Genomic DNA, 18,761 nt, shown 5'->3' on the forward strand with positions numbered 1-18,761 from the left:
TTATAATACCACCTACCTGTATTGCTACTTTCCCATCTTTGTTGCCATATTCTTATTACTTCTCTATTAATTATTGATCTAACTTCATTTCTTCCTAAAGGTACCTTAATAGCCTATCTATCATATCTTTTCCTAACGCTTCTTTTGCCAATTTATCCGCTGTTTCATTTCCTACTATCCCAATATGTGCCGGCACCCAACAAAAGTATACAATTATACCCTCTATATTAAGCCTATATAATAACGTATAAATTTCTACCAGCAGGTCTTCTCTGTCAGTTTTTGTTGACAATATACTTTTAAGTGCTGATGCAGAATCTGAGCAGATTACAGTCGACATCCTATTTGGCTTAATCTGCTCTAACCACTCCAATGCTACTATATAGCAGTTAGTTCTGTTGAATATACAGACAATTTGTCACTCAGTCTTAGGCTGAATCCGAAATCGCATACTTACTGTGTAGGTACTGAATTTCACTGGGTACCTACTTAACGTGCGCCATTCGCCATGTTGACGTTATCATGTGACATATGACGTAGTAGACTTGTTCGAGTTCATGCGGAACCACAAGAATCGGCAGGAGATTGACATCACAATACCGCGAGAGCAACAGGAAATCAGACTTCTCCGTGTGATTTCTGGAATTGCTCTCACGGTACTTTGATGTCATCCACCTGTTGGTTCTTACAGCGGTGCATAACCTCGAACAAACCTAATAACAAACATGAAAACGTATGTGTGTGTATGAGGGACAGGTGCACTAACACTTGATTTCATCAGTAACTTGACAACTCTACTACGGTCTCTGTCAGTGTTACAGATATATTACATAATTTTGTAGTGGACAAAAATAAGTAAAACAAGCAGATTGTAATTTAATATCTATTGTCAGATGACAGCTGTGCTTACAAACTAGACAATGCAGGCAATGTGATTATATACCTTTTAGTGAAGCAATCTCTTGTATTTACTTAAAACAACAGGAAACATGAATAAAAAAAAAAGAATGAATAAAACCATCACAATAAATGAAAACGTATTGAAGTGAATCCCATATCAAACAAAACTTAATTTAAATGTATTTTTCTGACAAACTATCACATATATGAAACCTATATGCAGCTAATATGCACATATATGCTGCACATATACAGCATATATGCCCATATATGATAATATATATGCTGCATATATGCAAAATTGAGGTGCATATATGTGCATATACAGGCCATATAGGTCTCTATATTGCTTCTTTATATCCACATATGAGCCCTATAAGTTATGTCTCCTATAAAGCAGGATCTGGTCATTTTGTAGCTCATATCTCACTTTGGCAAATGTCATACATGCCCAGCTCATATTTTCTATTATCAAGAACTAACAAAAAAATACAAGAACTTATGTATGTGCAAACACATGAAATTTGTGTCACATGTAATTGGCATTTTATGGAATTTAACTACACTCTATGAAAGTATGTGTTAATCCTATTTAACACACTATGTGTCATTCCATCTTGATTTTGAGTTTAAAATAAAGAAAAGGGACAAGATGTGTTAAAACAACACAAAGTGTGTTGTCACAAAAATAACACAGAGTTGTGTTAAGTTAAGGACAACACATTAGATGTGTTATTTTAACACATTCGTTTTAAGAGTGTATGGCAATTACAGGGAGAAAAGTTATGATGTCTGCACGTTTTCCCCAAAACATTTACAAGGTCTATCTTGTATGAAGATAGTGGAAAAAAGAAGGACATGTATAACAAAATGGTTTACAATTTAACAGCTACTGTTTCAAGTTCTTTAACAGCGATAGTAGCGCAGATGGTAGAGCAAGTTGTCTAATGATTGGAAGGTTGGGTGTTCGAATCCCAACAGTGGCGCGTTGGATTGCATTTTGTTTTGTGATCGGAAGGTTAGAGGTTTGAATCCCGGCTCCTGCAGGTGCAGACTGTCATTGGTTGGACCTTTATTTATGTTTAATTTATTAGCAGCTACAGATTTTAATAATTTTAGCAATATATAGGTTAACATATATGTGCATATATGTGCATATATGTACATATAATATAGGAAAACGGCCAATTTTATATATGTCACATATATGTAAAACCTATATCAAAACCTATATTGAAACATACATGTTTATATATGTTTTTTCCATGTGGGAATACAAACTAGACAATGCAGGCAATGTGATTATATACCTTTTAGTGAAGCAATCTCTTGTATTTACTTAAAACAACAGGAAACATGATTAAAAAAAAAAAAGAATGAATAAAACCATCACAATAAATGAAAACGTATTGAAGTGAATCCCATATCAAACAAAACTTAATTTAAATGTATTTTTCTAACAAACTATCACATATTTACTGTCATCTCAACACAGCTGTGACAATTTAACAACTTTATTTTCATGAATCTGCTGAGCACTTTGTGGTATATCCTGGCCGTGTCTGTGCGTGAAGTCAGGGTGCTGAGGAACAGTCCTAACGTATCGAAATCACCCGATTGGCTGGTATCCGGTCGATTGGTTTGCATTATGGGAAAGCTGGAATAGAAGTGTCCATCCGATGCACACTTCAGAATCTCCGTGGACTCAGTAGGGCATCCGGGGATTTCTCGCCTATTGATTTTATGGATACTGAGGATTCGGACGTACTACTCTGTTCACGTGCTGTTTCCCCTACTACATTTTTAGTAAGTAGGCGGTTTCGGACGATATTAAGTACACGTGCCTCTGAATCTCGCTAGAAATAGTCCAAAATCACGCTAATTCTCGCCTACCCTTTTACGTATACTGAGGTTTCGGACATACTATTCGTTCGCTTACTGCTTTTTGCCTACTATATAGTATGGCAGTATGCGGTTTCGGATTCAGCCCACGTGTTCCCTGTGTCTTGTCACTTTTACCCCGCTCCCTTGTCATCCTCTTTATTGTTTAACCCATGTCACCTGTTGTCCTCATTAGTTCTCCCCATTTAAGGTCCTTGTGTTTGTTACTCTGTGCTTGTTCGTTTGTTTCCATACGTGTAAGTAAACTGTCAAGTCCAAGTCCAAGTCCAGGTCTTTGTATATTAAGTGTTTAGTCAAGTTTATTGTTAAGTGTTATCCAGTTTAGTGTTTAAGTGTAGTTTAATGTCTTGCCCTGTTTAGTGTTCACTCCTGTTTACGTTATCCTGTTTATGTTGTTTTGCCCCCTTGTGGGTTTTGTTTTGTGTTTTGTTAATTAATAAAAGTCTTTCGTGAAGATCTGCTGTCTGCATTTGGGTTCTGTCCTTCCATTTCACACAACACCACAACACATAGTGTTTACAGACTTCTACACTGCTACCCTTTACCTGCATTACCACTAGTTTTAGATAGAAATTGCACTGATAACAGTGCTATTCATATGTTGTACATTTTAGCGATTCTGCAATGACTCCGCTTTAAATCTCCCGTACCGGAAACTGAAGTGCAGCCTTGAGTCAAATGTGGAAGGTAAGCATGCATACGTTCCTCCTCTTCCAGTAGCCTAGGAGGTTTTTCAAAAATGCCTCTATATGTGCATGCTACAGTCTGCTGTTTGAGTCTGAGGTCTTGCAGTCTTCTCTTTAGACAGATGAGGCCCTTGTACCCATCTTCTGTGAATCCATTTGGATAGCCACAGATGGAGAGTAATACAAAATAATGGAATTACCTACAAACTAAACATTTAATTAGAGAAAGCTTATTTATGTTAAGACACATTTTTAAATACCAAGTCAAATTGGAAAATAATAATAATATTAAATGAATAAATGTTTAAAATGGTTCCTTAGTTCTTAAGCCAATACTAACACGATTGCTTTTCACTTAAAAATAGTTTGACCTACATATTTTAATGTGATTAAAGATAGATTAAATGACACTTATTTCCTGTTTGTGTGCACTCTGACACAGTGGCCATCAGTGACTGATCCTTTGCTGCAGAGTTTTTAAGGTACATTAATAAACATATTTGATAATGATAAAAACTAAAAGTTAAATGTTCATACAATACCTGTGTTCGCTTCCTGCCAAGGCCAGATCATGCTCTCTGGAGCTTGTTTGGAGAGTTTCTGCACAACCGAGTTTGTGTCCACAGCGTCACCAGGTTGTTGGTTGTATCTCTGGATCTCTAGCAAGCGTTTCTTTTCCTGGCCAATCTTCTGGCTAGTCTTCTAATGCCTTTTGTTTCAATCTGTAGTAAGAGCAAAAACGATGATTGAATTAAAGTATTTGTGTAATGGTTTTGTCTTGTGTTCTGTTTGTTTCTGGTCTTTTATTTTGAAGTCATGTCTCATGTCACCATTCACTTCCTGTTTGTCTGCATAAAGCCTGTTCAGCCACAATCACATCTTGCCAAGTATTGTTAGTGTAACCGCTGCAATTCTAAGTGTTCTCTTGTCTTTTTTTGTATCTTGTATCCATGTTTTGGATGTTCATGGTTTTGACCCTTTGCCTGTATTTTGGATTAGGCTTGTGGATTATCCTTTTGGATATGTTTGCCTCCCTTTTGGGATTGTTTAATAAACTTCTCTCCATTTAGATTCTCTCGCTCTCTCTCGCTTTGTGTAAGCAGCCCCTTTGTTACAATTTGCCAATAAAAAACATATTTGGAATGTGACCTCTGCATGTTGATTTAACCCATCCAGTAAGTAGTAAACACATGCACTTTACATTTTCAATAAACATTATTCTGTTTGATTTATAAGCTTGTTTCCTCATGGGGAGCTCAAAATGTCCTCACAATGTCACAAAAATACTGGTATTCCTATCTTTGTGGGGACATTTGGTCCCCACAATGTGATAATTACCAGGTACACACACACACACACACACATGTTATGTAACAAGCCCATTGCACACAATTTTGTATACTGCATGAAACACAGGTAAGTGATGGTGAAGGATAAAATGAATAAAAGAGTTTCATTGACATGCATGTTACATGTAACTAACTAACCCCAAAATAAACATCATGCAATTATTTATTACTTGTTCCAAAACATATCAACTTTTAGTTTTCATATCAGAAAATAAAGGGTTTATGTAGAATTTATGTCAGTCATGTTTAGAATCGGTGCTGGTGAATGTTAGTTTAGGAAATGGACAATCCATGCTAAATGTATGCTAAATCATTTATATAATGTATATTGAAAGGATAGTGTGTTTTCATACATTGTAGGTATTCATGCAGTAAGTAAACTTTGTTTAACCTTTGTAGCTGTTTTGAAGTTTTGGTCACCATTATTACAATTCTTTTTTTCTAAATCTAAATCAAAAATTATACAAAGCATAACTCATCCCGATTTACAAAAAGGTATCACAATTCTCTCTTCACTTCCTCAATAGCTATGTTTACATGACACCAAATAATCAATTTAATTGTACTGATGGCCCTTACAGTAAAGTCACATGAATTTCACATGTGCACATGTGAATTGTTGTGTGAATCCCACATGAAACACATGTGTTCACATGTCAAAAATTGTCACCACCACATTATGCAAATTCATGTATTTTTTCTGGAAGTGGGCTCAATCCTATTGAAAGGCCTTCATGTAAACACATTAAAGTGCACCTATTTCATTGCTAAAAAACAATGTTATTTTGTGTATTTGTTATAATACAATGTGTTTGTGTGGTTTATGGTTTAAAAACAAATTATTTTCCACATACACTGAAAAAAAGGATTCATTCAATTTACTCAAGGTAAGTGGTCGCAATCAATTTATTTAAGCTACATTTAAACAAAAAATTAGAAATACAAAACAATACAAAAAACTTTTTTTTAAATGTAGCTTAAATAAATAGATTGGGACCACTTATCTTGAGTAAATTGAATGAATAATTTTATTCAGTGTACCGTAAATTTTTTGCTCCAGGTTTCATTGATTCATGTACAAAACTCATCCATTTGAAAAGCGCTGTGTCCCTGAGCTAATCTGTATGTTGGGATTGGCCTGAATACCTCTGACAATAGCTGAAAATGTGACGCTTCTTACCATGTTTGAAAGATTTGATCTTAATGTAATGCTAACAGCTTACAGAGTTAACTTACAGGCTGAGTCCGAAGTGGGAGAAATTATGATAATGTTGCTCTTGTCTACATCACCAATCCCAGGAAGTAAACTGATTCCTACATACATGTGTTTGTTGTAGTAAAAGGAAAGAGATTTACGTTGGAGACGATAACTTGCATCATCGTTTACTTTGGGTTATGTGCCTTTTGCATATCGTTAACATGTACTAATACACACTTAAACACCAAAGAAAATGTGAAATTGTGACAAAGATAATTGGTGCTCTTTAATCAGTACGATTGAGGTCGATCAGATGCAAATTTCGATCATATTAGGGGCTAATATTGAAAGGGGTTGTGTAATCCAATCTATGACCCAGGAAAAAAGTATGCATGTATTTTTAAAGGCAGGGTATCTCATTTGATTCAGAAACATTTTTAGTTATGCTGGTTAAGAGTCTTCTAACATCTTGATAGCAATCAAAAGGTTGTTTAAATGTATTTATAAAACGGTTAGTTCAAATCCTTGATTCTGATTGGTCAATAGGTGTGCTTTATTCACAATAAAACACTGCTATGACCGCTTCACCCAACGGTTCTATTTAATATCACTGCGCCCTTAGCAACACCCTTAGCAACACATAAACATATAATGAGACAAAGTCTGAGAACAGTTTGTTGTTTTTATTTGAGCTTTCATGTTGTTGTTCGCAGTCAGGGACTATTTTTTCTAGCGGAAGAAATGCTTTAATTGATTTAACTTCATGAAAGTTGCACTAATATTTTTTTTACTTTAATATTGTGTGGTAACCATTTTATAAAAGCAATAAGGTACTCGAGGCAAGTGCTGTATCGTGAATAAGTAACGGCTGAAGGGGTTGCAGGCACTCCGCTTCGCGTCGTGCCTAACAACGCCCTTCAGCCGTTACTTATTCACGATACAGCACAGCCTCTCGTACCTTATTGCTTACTTGTAGAAATTTATGTCATTTGTGAAAGGCGTAGGACCAAAAAATGTTCAACCAATCATAGATCTCGGTCCGAACGGACGTTGCCTTTTTTGTCCCTCACCCATAAGCGTAATTTGAATGCCACCGTGCGCAGATTCTTCATGCAGACACCATACGTCATCTACGCGTTCACGTGCGCTCACCTTCCGTCTGTAAACAGAGGGAGAATGGCAAACTTTTCTGATGAATTGACAACCTGCACAGGATCCACTAAACAAAAGACATCTTTTAGAACAACAACAGCAAAAACTGCCTGGATCAGCAAAGAGCAAAACCCCTTTACTGCTTGTAACTTTACAGCTTTAGCACGAGATGCAAACAGCTGCAGGAGGCAAAGAGTTTATTTTGGTAAGGCAATATGTTTGTATTGAGATGAATTCAGATATTCTACTTTGATGAAACATTGTGTTGCTTATGAAATTTGTGTTAGTTTACGGATTAGCATAACGATATAGTTACTACGTCTACACAACCTAAAGTGTGCTTAAACTAATTCTGATGTAATCCAGTTGTTTATGTTGGTTATTTTGGTAATGTTATTCACTTTGTACTGCAAAGTTTTCTCACTGGTGAATGAGACATGAGATTTGATCATCTGATCTGTGCGTGTTCATGTTTTTTGAAAGAGGCGTGACTTTGAATGGCGATTTGAATGGAGGGTGGGATCGTGATTTCATTGCTAGTCGGCTACTGTTAGCATTTTTCAAATTTAGATACCCTACCTTTAATCTGATGCGTGAATCGTAGTATTTTCTTAATCGGATGCAAAAATACCTTGTGCACATGTGCAAAACATTTGTGCTGTCAATTTGCATAGACCCCCATCTTAAAATGGCCAGCAAAAATAAATATGTTTATGGTACAAAAAGTGTTTGGTCTATATAGCTAATCTTGCCCTCCATGACAACTGTGAGGAAGGGACAAATTTTAACTAGTTTGTTTAGAATTAGTGCTTCCCAATCCTGGTCCTCGAGTAGCCCCTCCCAGAAAGTTTTATATGTTACCTGAATCAACTTATTAGCCTTCTTCCAGAATAGTTAACATGTCTCCCTAACAAGCTGATGAGTTAAATCAGTTGTTTTAAATAAGGAGACATCTAAAACTTTCTGGAAGGTGGTACTCAAGGACCAAGATTGGGAAACACTGGTTTAAATTATATTGGGGTGGTTTCCCGGGCAGAGATTAGATTAATCCAGGACTAGACCTTAGTTTAATTAGGTAGGGGAGAGTGGGGCAAAGTGAGCCAGTGGGTAAGTTGACCCACCCCCTGTATCTAGGCTACCATACAGATTTGTAGCCGTCTGACCACAAATCCAGGTAGCAACCATAATTTCTATTTGACTATAGTAAAGAGAAGCACAAGTTAAAGAGATAAGTATGATTTTTTTTTTTTTTACAAAAAACAGTTTTATCCCATCAAAGTAAAATTTATGCATGTCAAGTATAATGGCTGTTATGTTAAAGCAAATTTATCCAGGTCTAAATATTTATACCATACATATTGGTGATACGCTAATGTATAAAACCAGGTTAATGATTTAGCTAAAGATTAGCCTGAATTACTAAACTAGGCAGTTTTTCCCAAAATGGTGGCCGTGGGGCAAAGTGAACCAAATGCTATGGGGTAAACTGAACCAGCGGTTCAATGTACCCCACCATGATGTTTAGTTAAAAACATTTTAAATAGAGCAATCAACATTATTATTATTATTACCCTTTCAAATAGGGCAAAAATAGACAATTACATTAAAATGACAAATCCTAGGGTTGTAAATGGACATGTAAAAACGTTTCTGGATAATGTTTGCACTTAATAAAGTTACATACCTTCTATGTAAATATCAAATAACAATTTAACACATTATTTCAATGCATTCTTTGGCACACTTAAAATTACATTTAAGAATGGTGTGAATTTTTTAACTATGTTTGGGTTTAAACAAAAAAGTCAGTGGGTCAGTTTACCCCTTCACATGGATCAACTTACCCCTCAGCTGGGGCAAGTTGAGCCACAAGAGCACTTTTTTTTGAGAAGCCACCTTTTCAAAGCCCTTTGTTATAACGGCATTCTTATCATTTCATTTGACAGGAGACATCCTTAAATAAAGGTTGATGGTTTTGTTTGACTTCTGTCTCATTTTTTCATGCAGATAAGGCAACATATGTAAAAATTGGCTCATCTTACCAGGCTTGTGCACAATTCAGAATTGAATTGAGAATGACTCCTAAATTCCAATTCAATTCTTGAATTTGAATTGAATTTGAATTGATGTCAAAAACAGGATCTAGAATCACAATTCGAATCTGAATTAAAGGAAGCAGAACTGCAATTCAATAGAAATTCAAAGAAATTCACACCATATGATAAAATAAGTAAAGTGTTAAAAATAAAGCTTTCAGTATATGTCAGATATGACTGCATTACATAATCTATAAATTATATTAGTTTGAACTACTTGTACAGATTACATTAACAGAAAATGTTTTCCCCCAGCAATTAATGTTCAAAACTTTTTTGATTTTTTTGTAATTGTAATTTTGTGGAACACGATGGAACATGACTTCATTTTCCAGAATGTTTTACTTTAACCAAGTATTTAAAATGGTTTCCAAACAATTTTCCAAAGTAACTTTCCTAACACTGAATGTATGTGAGATTATTTCTGTTTTGTTTGTGGAATTTCTTTGAATTGCTATGTATTTAATTCCACTTCCTGTCATTCCAATTCCAATTCCAATTCAACTTCCTGTAGGGCGGAGTCAATTCAATTCAAATTCCAATTCATGAATTGAATGGAGGCCAATTCTGAAATTCTGAATTGTGCACAAGCCTGCATCTTACCCCGCTCTCCCCTAATATAACTAGTTTGAACAAACATGCCTTACTAAAAGCATTACTTGTGCGCATTTTGAGGCAAAACAAAGGGCACTGATGAACTTTAAGATATGTCAGTGCAAGTTGTTTTCAGTTTGGACAGCTCTTACATTTATTTTAGTCTAGGACTAGTCTACCTGTAGTCCTTGTCCGGGAAACCGCCCCCTTAAACCTTAAAGTTTTGCATAATAAAGGGTGTATGTGGTCACTTGAGTGTTGGGTGAACTGCCACTGCTGTCACTAGAGTCGAGCTAGGTGGGTGTGGTTTCAGCAACCAGCCATCTCAGCTTCACCCACATCTTTACCCATTTTCGCATATCCGCGAGTGATGGGCGGTGACGCACGGCCAAGATGGCGACGGACACTACGTCCATATTTTTATTGGTGGACACACATGAACCAAAGTAGACTTCCCGTCTGTATTTATTGGTCTGGTTCCCCTCGAAGATCAGAGCTTTTGACTGTGCAGGAAGTTGCGCACTTGGAGAATGGAGCAATGAAAACTACTTTATCTTCTCTTTATCTGGAGCAAGAGTTATATGCGGCATCCGTTGCCCCTTCCCGCAGTGCCCTTCAAGGGTGCAAAAACGTACTTTGAAATTCATCCATGGTCTCTCTGGCCACGAGTGTTTTTTATTAGAGGAGGATAATTATTTTTAATAATATGATTGGATTTTATACTAACTTTAATGCAGTATTCCACTGTGTTTAACATCTGTGTGACTTTTTTATGTGGATAGGAAAGCATCTTGTATTGCTCCTGCATCATATGTAAACTGTTTTTATATTAAAGAACTACATAACTGCAGATGTCATCTATCAGTTAATGTACTCACCTTTGACGTTCACTCTGCTCTGTGCTTGGCTGCAGAACCTAAATGAACTTAAAAAGGGGCTAAAATGCAGACTAAAAGATGGGGCTGCCGTTTTTCATGAGAGATTTAAAAGGGACTAAAGCGAACACAAATTCATGCACATACTGTGAAATAAATCAACATTTTTAGAGTGTCAGGGCACAATTTTGGGATGCTAAAGCACACCTGTAAAAGGGTGTAGTGACCCTTGGCTGGATGGGGGCCTGTAGTCAGGGCTCTGAGAGAATCACTTTTTATCACAGTACTTCCATAATATTTGTGTTCCTACTATGGAAGTCAATGGTTACAATCAGCTGTGTGCTTACCATAATTTATTAAAATATATTTTGTGTTCATCAGAAAAAGAAACTCGTACAGGTTTAGAACAATATGAGGATGAGATCATTTTTGGGTGAACTGTCCCTTTAGGAATTACGGGGGCTATTTTGGGGTTGTTTTACTAGAAATATAATTTTGATTCATATTATTATGTTTTATATTATTACGTTTAATGTAATAATGTTTAAAATGATCTGATTTAAATTTGAAAGATCTTTTTTAAGTTACCGTTGTAGAGATGTAAAGTAGTTCCTTTCCTGAGGTTAAATACTGCTGAAGAGAGTGCTTCACGTATAGGGCAGTGATCAAGTTCTCATCACAGTTTTTGTCTTAAATAAAATTTGACTACGATTAGGGGGCAGTTCCTCTAATGCCTCTGGGCCTGTGCCCATGAAACACATAAAACTTCAGTGACAGTAAATTACAATAAAGTGAAATGATGAGGTTCAGGTAATATAATAATATAACATTGTCCAAGTAATGGCTGTTCCTTAGGGTCAAAGTGACCATTTTTATCTTTAACAACATGTTTATTGACTAAAATAAGTCTTTTACCACGGTAAATTGACTTTTACTTGTAATACTTGAGTGTTTTCATTGCCTCCCTTTAAACCTGTTGTTCTCTAAATTCTGTTCGTGAAAATCACAGTGTTCAGCCGACTTCAGATAGCAATAACTTTTATTTCAGACAAACTATAAAAAGAAACTGAATCAGATTTGAAGTGCTTGAACCCAACTTTAATATGGTATCAAAACCTAAAATGGTCAAATTTCACTATGTGATGGTTTTCCAAGACCGAATCACATTTAGTTGATTTCATATACATTATATGTTGCAATTCTGAAAAATACAATATCAATATACGAACACATCTAACGTACAAAAGCTTACAAGTGTACTAACTTACACAATTATACTGTACTGAATATACACAATTATTGCATATTTATGACTTAACACCATTAAAAAACATCGGAAGTGTTTTCATTTAGCCTACATGTAAAAATATTACTGTAAACTTGCTACCTTGAATAACAACTTCTATTCTAAATTCTGTTAGAGTAAACATCCTTACAAGGTTTTTAGAGGTAGGCAAACAATAGACAACACCACAAGAAACATCATAAAGTGCAACCATTTTGTATCAAATCCAACACTCAAAAGTTACTTTATATAAACACATGACTAAAGATACATCCTTATTGAGTATTTTATAAAGAAGGATTTGATTCAGTAGTGTGGTCTTCTTCTGGTTATTTTTGACCCATAATGGGTTAATATTGGACAGACCACATGCTGGGTTAAAAATTACCATGTTGTTATGCAACCATGGTGTAATGATAACCCAGCAGTTGGGTTAAACCAACCCAGCATTGGGTCAATTTTAACCCAGCGGTGTGTTCTGTCCAATATTAACCCACCACGGGTAAAAAATAACCCAGCCATTTTTCCTTAATAAAATGTCTTCTTTCCCAGTTTCACAGACATCCGGGATCCATTGGAATGTTAATTACCATTACTGTTCAAAAATATGTCTTAAACTGTATTATTACAAAAATATCCCTTTTGTTTCCGTCATTTTTTGTTTTCTGCATACAGTATGTGTGTCATAGTATATGCTACAAGTAACACAATGTATAGGAAATAAGCAGTCAATGTTTTACAAATCTGTATGATTAAGAATTCATGGTTTAGTATGAGCAATATATCATGTGCACGAGTCACCACATAATGTAGAAATGATGTGCAAGTTGTGACATCTGTTGGTCATCAGCACTTGCTGGGATGCACACAACCATTGCACGTGGAGATGTGTAATATTTTCTACAGGAAAAGTTCTTTATTTATCCACATCAGGGTGTGCGTGTCATTTGGTTTACACTCATACTCAATACTGTTGAAGCTGTTCCCCCACTGGCAGTGCTCTCTTTTGTTGTAGTTGTAGAACTTGACCTGCCAGACAGTCTCAAAAAGGCCGGCCTGAGCGAACTGTTAAGCACACAAATCACACTTTCAAACTTTTGCACTTTTAGTGTGCGTGTTTTAAGCCACACTAATAATCAGGTATAAAACTAATACACTATGAAGGAAAACCTGTGACCCTGGAGTGTATAAAGTGTTCAACATTTAAAAACACTTCCCACTTGATTCTACAAGACATACAATTATAACCAAAGTGATTTACTTAAAGCCACTTTAAATAATTTATAAACTTGTCTGTGTTTGAAAATCTGTATTGTATAAAGTTTTAGCGAAATTAAGTTGACTCGACACAATTATAATTTTGAGTTTCAGTGCTGAATGAAAATGCAGACGTTTCTTTTGTTAGATCATTCAGATAAACATTAGAGTGCTCCGGGTCTTTCGCTAGCACTTTTAGCACAGCTTAGCACCATCCATTGAATTTGCTTAGACCATTAGCATCATGCTCAAAAATAACCAAAGAGTTTCGATATTTTTCTTTTTTAAAACTTGACACTTCTCTAGTTACATCGTGTACTAAGACCAACGGAAAATTAAAAGTAGTGATTTTCTAGGCAGATATGTTTAGGACTATACTCTCATTCTGGTGTAATAATCAAGGACTTTGCTGCCATAACATGGCTGCAGCAGGCATAGTGATATTATGCACTGCCCAAAAATAGTCCCCTGAGCATCTTTCAATAGCAGAGCACTATTTTCGGGCACTGCGTAATATCACTACACCTGCTGCAGCCATGTTACAGCAGCAAAGTCCTTGATTATTACACCAGAATGAAAGTATAGTTCATAGCCATATCTGCTTAGAAAATCACAACTTTTAATTTTCTGTCGGTCCCAGCACACGATGCAACTACAGAAGAGTCTTACAGAAGTTTTAAATAAGAAAAATATCAAAACTCTTTGGTTACTTCCCAGCACGGTGCCCATGGTCCAATCACATTCAACGGACTGCGCCAAGCCATGCTAAAAGTGGTTCCGCCAGACCTGGAGATCAGCTGAATGGATTCCAAAATGGTAAGAATCAAATGTTTAACACTAGGGGAGCTGGAAATAAGCATATTTTCAAAAGAAGTGGAATGTCCTTTTAAAGGGGCTACATGTAGGTTATTACTTAAAAAAATCTTTAAGATAGAGTTTTCATTTGTATATTTATGAGCCAACCATAATGTAATAGAAAGAATGACACCTTGAGTGTCCTCTACGGTTGTCTCTATCAGCCTGTAGGCTCTTTTCTGTGTGGAGGAGTCGGGTCCGAATTGGCGTGAAATTCAAAATACTTGGGCGTTCCATATAGACGCATACGTCAGCCATTAGTAAACAGCGGCAATCGCTAGCATGTTTCAAATAGACTCTGTAGACGGAAAGAAGCGACCAACTTTCAGCACAATCCAGACACTCACGGAAACTCCTCGTAAGTTTAAAAAAAGTGCGGCCAAAATAGAGCGTGACGGGCGTCGTGGCAAAGACAAGACTAAACATCGGATTGGCATTTGATTCTTGGAGGGAGCTCCGGTCAGCGCTGGGTATGAAAACAGACCTCGAGCTGGCTTTCTTTTTAGTGCAAAGTTAAGACATAGTTACAGGGCATTTGTAATATATTATTTTATTGTTTTTGTGGTGTAATGCTGACGATCGCATGTAGCACAGGACCGTTTCAAAAGTTACTTTCTTATATGAATTATCTTTATTCAGAGCACGAGTGCATTAAGATTGTGATATATAGATTGTGAAAATATAAAGTAGCACTGCAACATTTTACTAAAATATGGTCTGTCAAAAAATAACCTTACAATACTGTAACTTTTCTTACATTTGTAAACATGCTGGTGAATCTCAATGAGCTGTCTGTGGTTGCTACAGCAACTCTGGTTGTTGTGGTCGTGCTCGTATGAGTGTGCCCACCGAGAACGAGCATGAGACTGGCTGCAGTTTCTATAACGGCCACTGGTGTCAGTAGCGGTTAGAAATTTATATACTTACATACAGCCCTTTTAAGAATAATCTTCTATCAAAAGCACAGATGATGCTTTCAAATGCTACATAAATACATATTAATAATACTATTTCCTGTTTATACTAAAAATACTAATAAGCTTTTTTGATTTTGGAACAGAGCCATAATCTGATAAAATTATATCTGCATCATATCAATAGAGTACGGAAGCTGAGCGAGGCCATGTACTTTTATTTTTGCTTAATTGTTTACTATTGATCACGACTTAATTTCTCATAATCTCAACATAAAATTGGTTGTTTTCTCATGATCACAACTTAATTTTCTCATGATCTCGGGATAAGAAAAAGTTGTTTTCTCGTGATCACGTCTTATCTTTTGTTAATCAAAGATCATGAGAAAATTCTCATTATCCTGACTTAATCAAAATCTCATAACATAATTTCCTGTCCATAATATTTTGTGTATTTTAAAGTGGACTGCTGATGCATATGAGTTGGAGTCTTCACCGTCACCAAAAGTGTAGCTAATAATCGCTGATAGACTTAATAAATAAATGATGTTGGATGGTTGATGTTTGTGAATTTTGGAAATATCTCCAAAGTTATAATGCACACATTTTTATCTTCAATAACATTTAACAGTTTATTTTTTACAAATAAAATGTGCTATAAATGTGCATTATAGCTGACAACCACATGAACACATTTGGTGTGTCGACTATAAGTCATTCCATTTTAAATGTTGTTAAAAGTAGAAACGTTTATAGACCGTTTCATCGGATGCACCTGCGGTGACGCGATACGCGTCTGGATCTGAACTTCAGTTTTTTTAATGGTCTGACTATTTGCTAAACTGATCTCTTGAACAAATACCGTGTCGAAAATAACAAATGTTTTGGTTTCCTAGGTAATCTACGTGTTGTTTATTTTGCTTGTTATATAAATAAACTACGTTTAAATACTTTGTTGTTATTTATTCTTTGGGGAGTTTACCGGAAGTTACGTGTTGACCACGGACACCGCTTGTTTATGTTATGTTACTGCTGAAACCGTCTATATTAAGTTTAACTTTAGAGATGGTGTCTAAATTCATGACTATCAAAATTGTCAAACTGACATCTTGAGCGAATCCCTGATCCCTGATTTAGCAAAATATGCTTTTGCTGTCTACAAACAAAACAACACATTCTATCGAGTACACATAAGCCAGTTCTTCCAGAAAAATGCTGAGTTTTTTTTTTGTTATTGTTGTGGGCAAAAATCATTGATCTTTCGACACGTTTTCGTAAAAAATGCGATGGAATATGCAGGATTTTTATGCGATGAAATTGCGGGAACTTGCAAAAACTGTTTGCAGCTTTTCAATGATGTTCACGTCACATAATCACGTCACTTCATAACGATGTCATGGCAACAGTGGACATGGCTGCGCTTGTGTGAGGTAAATGTAACATTTTTCTGCTAAGATATGAAGATGTGATTTTTGCTACGAAAATGCGGGGATTATGATATCATGCAATCCCTGCATATTTTGCACATGGAAAATGCGACCTCTACATAAATATGCGGACTTTGGCTGATTATGCATTAAATCATGTGATCGCATGGAGGGACTGATAGGCTTTAATCACATCACAAAAATGCAATTTTGTTATCTCCAGAGAAAATTAAGTTGAGATGTGGAGAAGACAACTTTTGTTAGCTCGAAATCACGAGAAATTAAGTTGTGACCACCAGAAAAGAAGCAAGCAAAATAATAGTACACAACTTCTCTCGGCTTCCGTTATTGAGATATACACATTCCTGAAATAACAGGAATGCATTTATTATAAACTATACAGTCTCACCTGTATATTGACCTGGACAGGCTGTCTTTCCCCACTTTTGGTGTGTGTTACTCCCTCAGTGTCATACATTCCAGTATATACCACAGACTGGGGGTCTTTGGACTGCTGCTCCAGAGAAAACGTCACCCCACCAACACTCATAGATCTGAGGAAACCAGACATTCACACAAATAGTATAACTTTATTGTAAGTATAGTATATCTTTAGTGAACAGCAGCCATTTCAGAGGAAAGGTAAGAATGTACATATAAGAATGTACATGTTTGCATTTGGAAAACATTTTACCCAAAGTGACCTACATGGTATATTTTTTACAAGTGCATTCAATCTACATTTGTACATTAACCCACACTGCAAAAAAATACTTTCTTACTTAGTATCTTTGTCTTGTTTTCAGTAAAAATATCTAATGATTCTTTTGTCTTGATGAGCAAAATGACATAGGAAAATAAGTCTAGTTTTAAGAAAAAAATATAAACTTTATGGGAATTTGTGCTTAAAACAAGCAAAACAGTCTGCCAATGAAAGAAGAATTTCGTTTCTTAAATTAAGTGATTATGAAAAAGTCAACTTATTTCAAGAAAATGTATCTTATTCCATTGGCAATTTTTTTTTTTTTTTGCTTGTTTTTAGCACTAATTTATACTTATTTTTCTAGGTCCTTTTGCTCATCAAGTAAATACATCTTCATTTAAGATTTTTTTTATATTTTTTGCTGAAAACAATACAAAAAGAAAGTCATTTTTTGCAGTGCATGAACTTTGTGTAACAAAACAATACTACAATGCTATAAAACAATTAAAAACACATGTCCATAACCATGTCTCAAAAACCATGGCTGTGTGAGCCTAAAACGTTGCATTAAAACAGTGCAGAGTTGTGCTTGCAGTCAGTGAAACAGCCGGTCGAAATCTTAATCTGCTGTGTGTGGATTTTACTGTAATCTGTCAATGCATGAGATACATGCACAATCCTGCAGAATAAACTCATGCATTTTTCTCAGAGAAAAGCTATTTTTATGCTTTTCTTTCCCTGCTAGTATATGGTTGCAAGACGTGTTAATACCAAACATGCAAATAAGCACTGACAGCATTGCGTCATATAATAAATCATACAGTAGCCTAACAAGCAGTGGAGCTACAGGACGATGATGTTGTATCAAGCCTATGTATTATTTTATTTCAGACCTTTATATATAGCTGACCTTGATATTTAAACGCAGACTGGATGCAAAAATGTTCAGAGAAACCTGTTCATACTGAAGAGATAATACTCACGTCGCCTCGACGGCTCCCGGTTTAACAATCACGTCAATCTTGTATTTGGTCCCGGTTAATAATTTGATGGTTCTGCTCTGACCGAATCTCGTGCCGTCCGCTTTAAAGTAAACGGCTCCATTATTCGGAGTCGTTTTTAAGGAAACGCTTATTTTAATTTGTTGCGGTATGTTGCTCATAATGCGGTCAGGTGCAAGGAAACCGATCCAGATATCAGCCTTTACTAATGCTGGATACTGCCATGTCAAAAGTCACAGAGTAGCCGTCCATAATCCCCTACACATAGCCTGCCCTACAGTAATCCGTACAGATCTCATGAGAGAGAGAGAGAGAGAGAGAGAGAGAGAGAGAGAGAGAGAGAGAGCAGTTCGCTGTAGCATGACTAGCATCAGGTGCATTTTTCACTCATTTTCTAGAAAATTTCAGTGGCTTAAACAATGTTTGTTGTTAATGAATTAACACTTATTGTCTTATAACCTTTCATTTATTACCCCTACATTTAACCACCAGGTGATCCACAACGCCTTCAGTGGTAAAATTGTGGTTATGTCATTTGTTGACAGTAAAAAGCAACAATTTGTGACT

At 35.9% G+C, this 18,761-nt stretch overlaps 1 protein-coding gene across 1 annotated transcript; it reads right to left on the reverse strand.

The window, feature by feature from the left end:
- Positions 1-11,812: 11,812 nt before the first annotated feature.
- On the reverse strand, positions 11,813-18,497 carry cnrip1b (cannabinoid receptor interacting protein 1b). The gene is made up of 3 exons (XM_055171228.2): positions 18,177-18,497; positions 16,900-17,044; positions 11,813-13,102 (listed from the first exon to the last, which is right to left on the reverse strand). Exons 1-3 carry the CDS (start codon positions 18,353-18,355, stop codon positions 12,938-12,940), a joined length of 489 nt encoding a protein of 162 aa, XP_055027203.2. The 5' UTR covers positions 18,356-18,497; the 3' UTR covers positions 11,813-12,937.
- Between the last annotated feature and the right edge of the window lie 264 nt (positions 18,498-18,761).

The sequence above is a fragment of the Misgurnus anguillicaudatus genome, chromosome 11 (genome assembly GCF_027580225.2).
Source record: "Misgurnus anguillicaudatus chromosome 11, ASM2758022v2, whole genome shotgun sequence".
Taxonomy (NCBI): domain Eukaryota; kingdom Metazoa; phylum Chordata; class Actinopteri; order Cypriniformes; family Cobitidae; genus Misgurnus; species Misgurnus anguillicaudatus.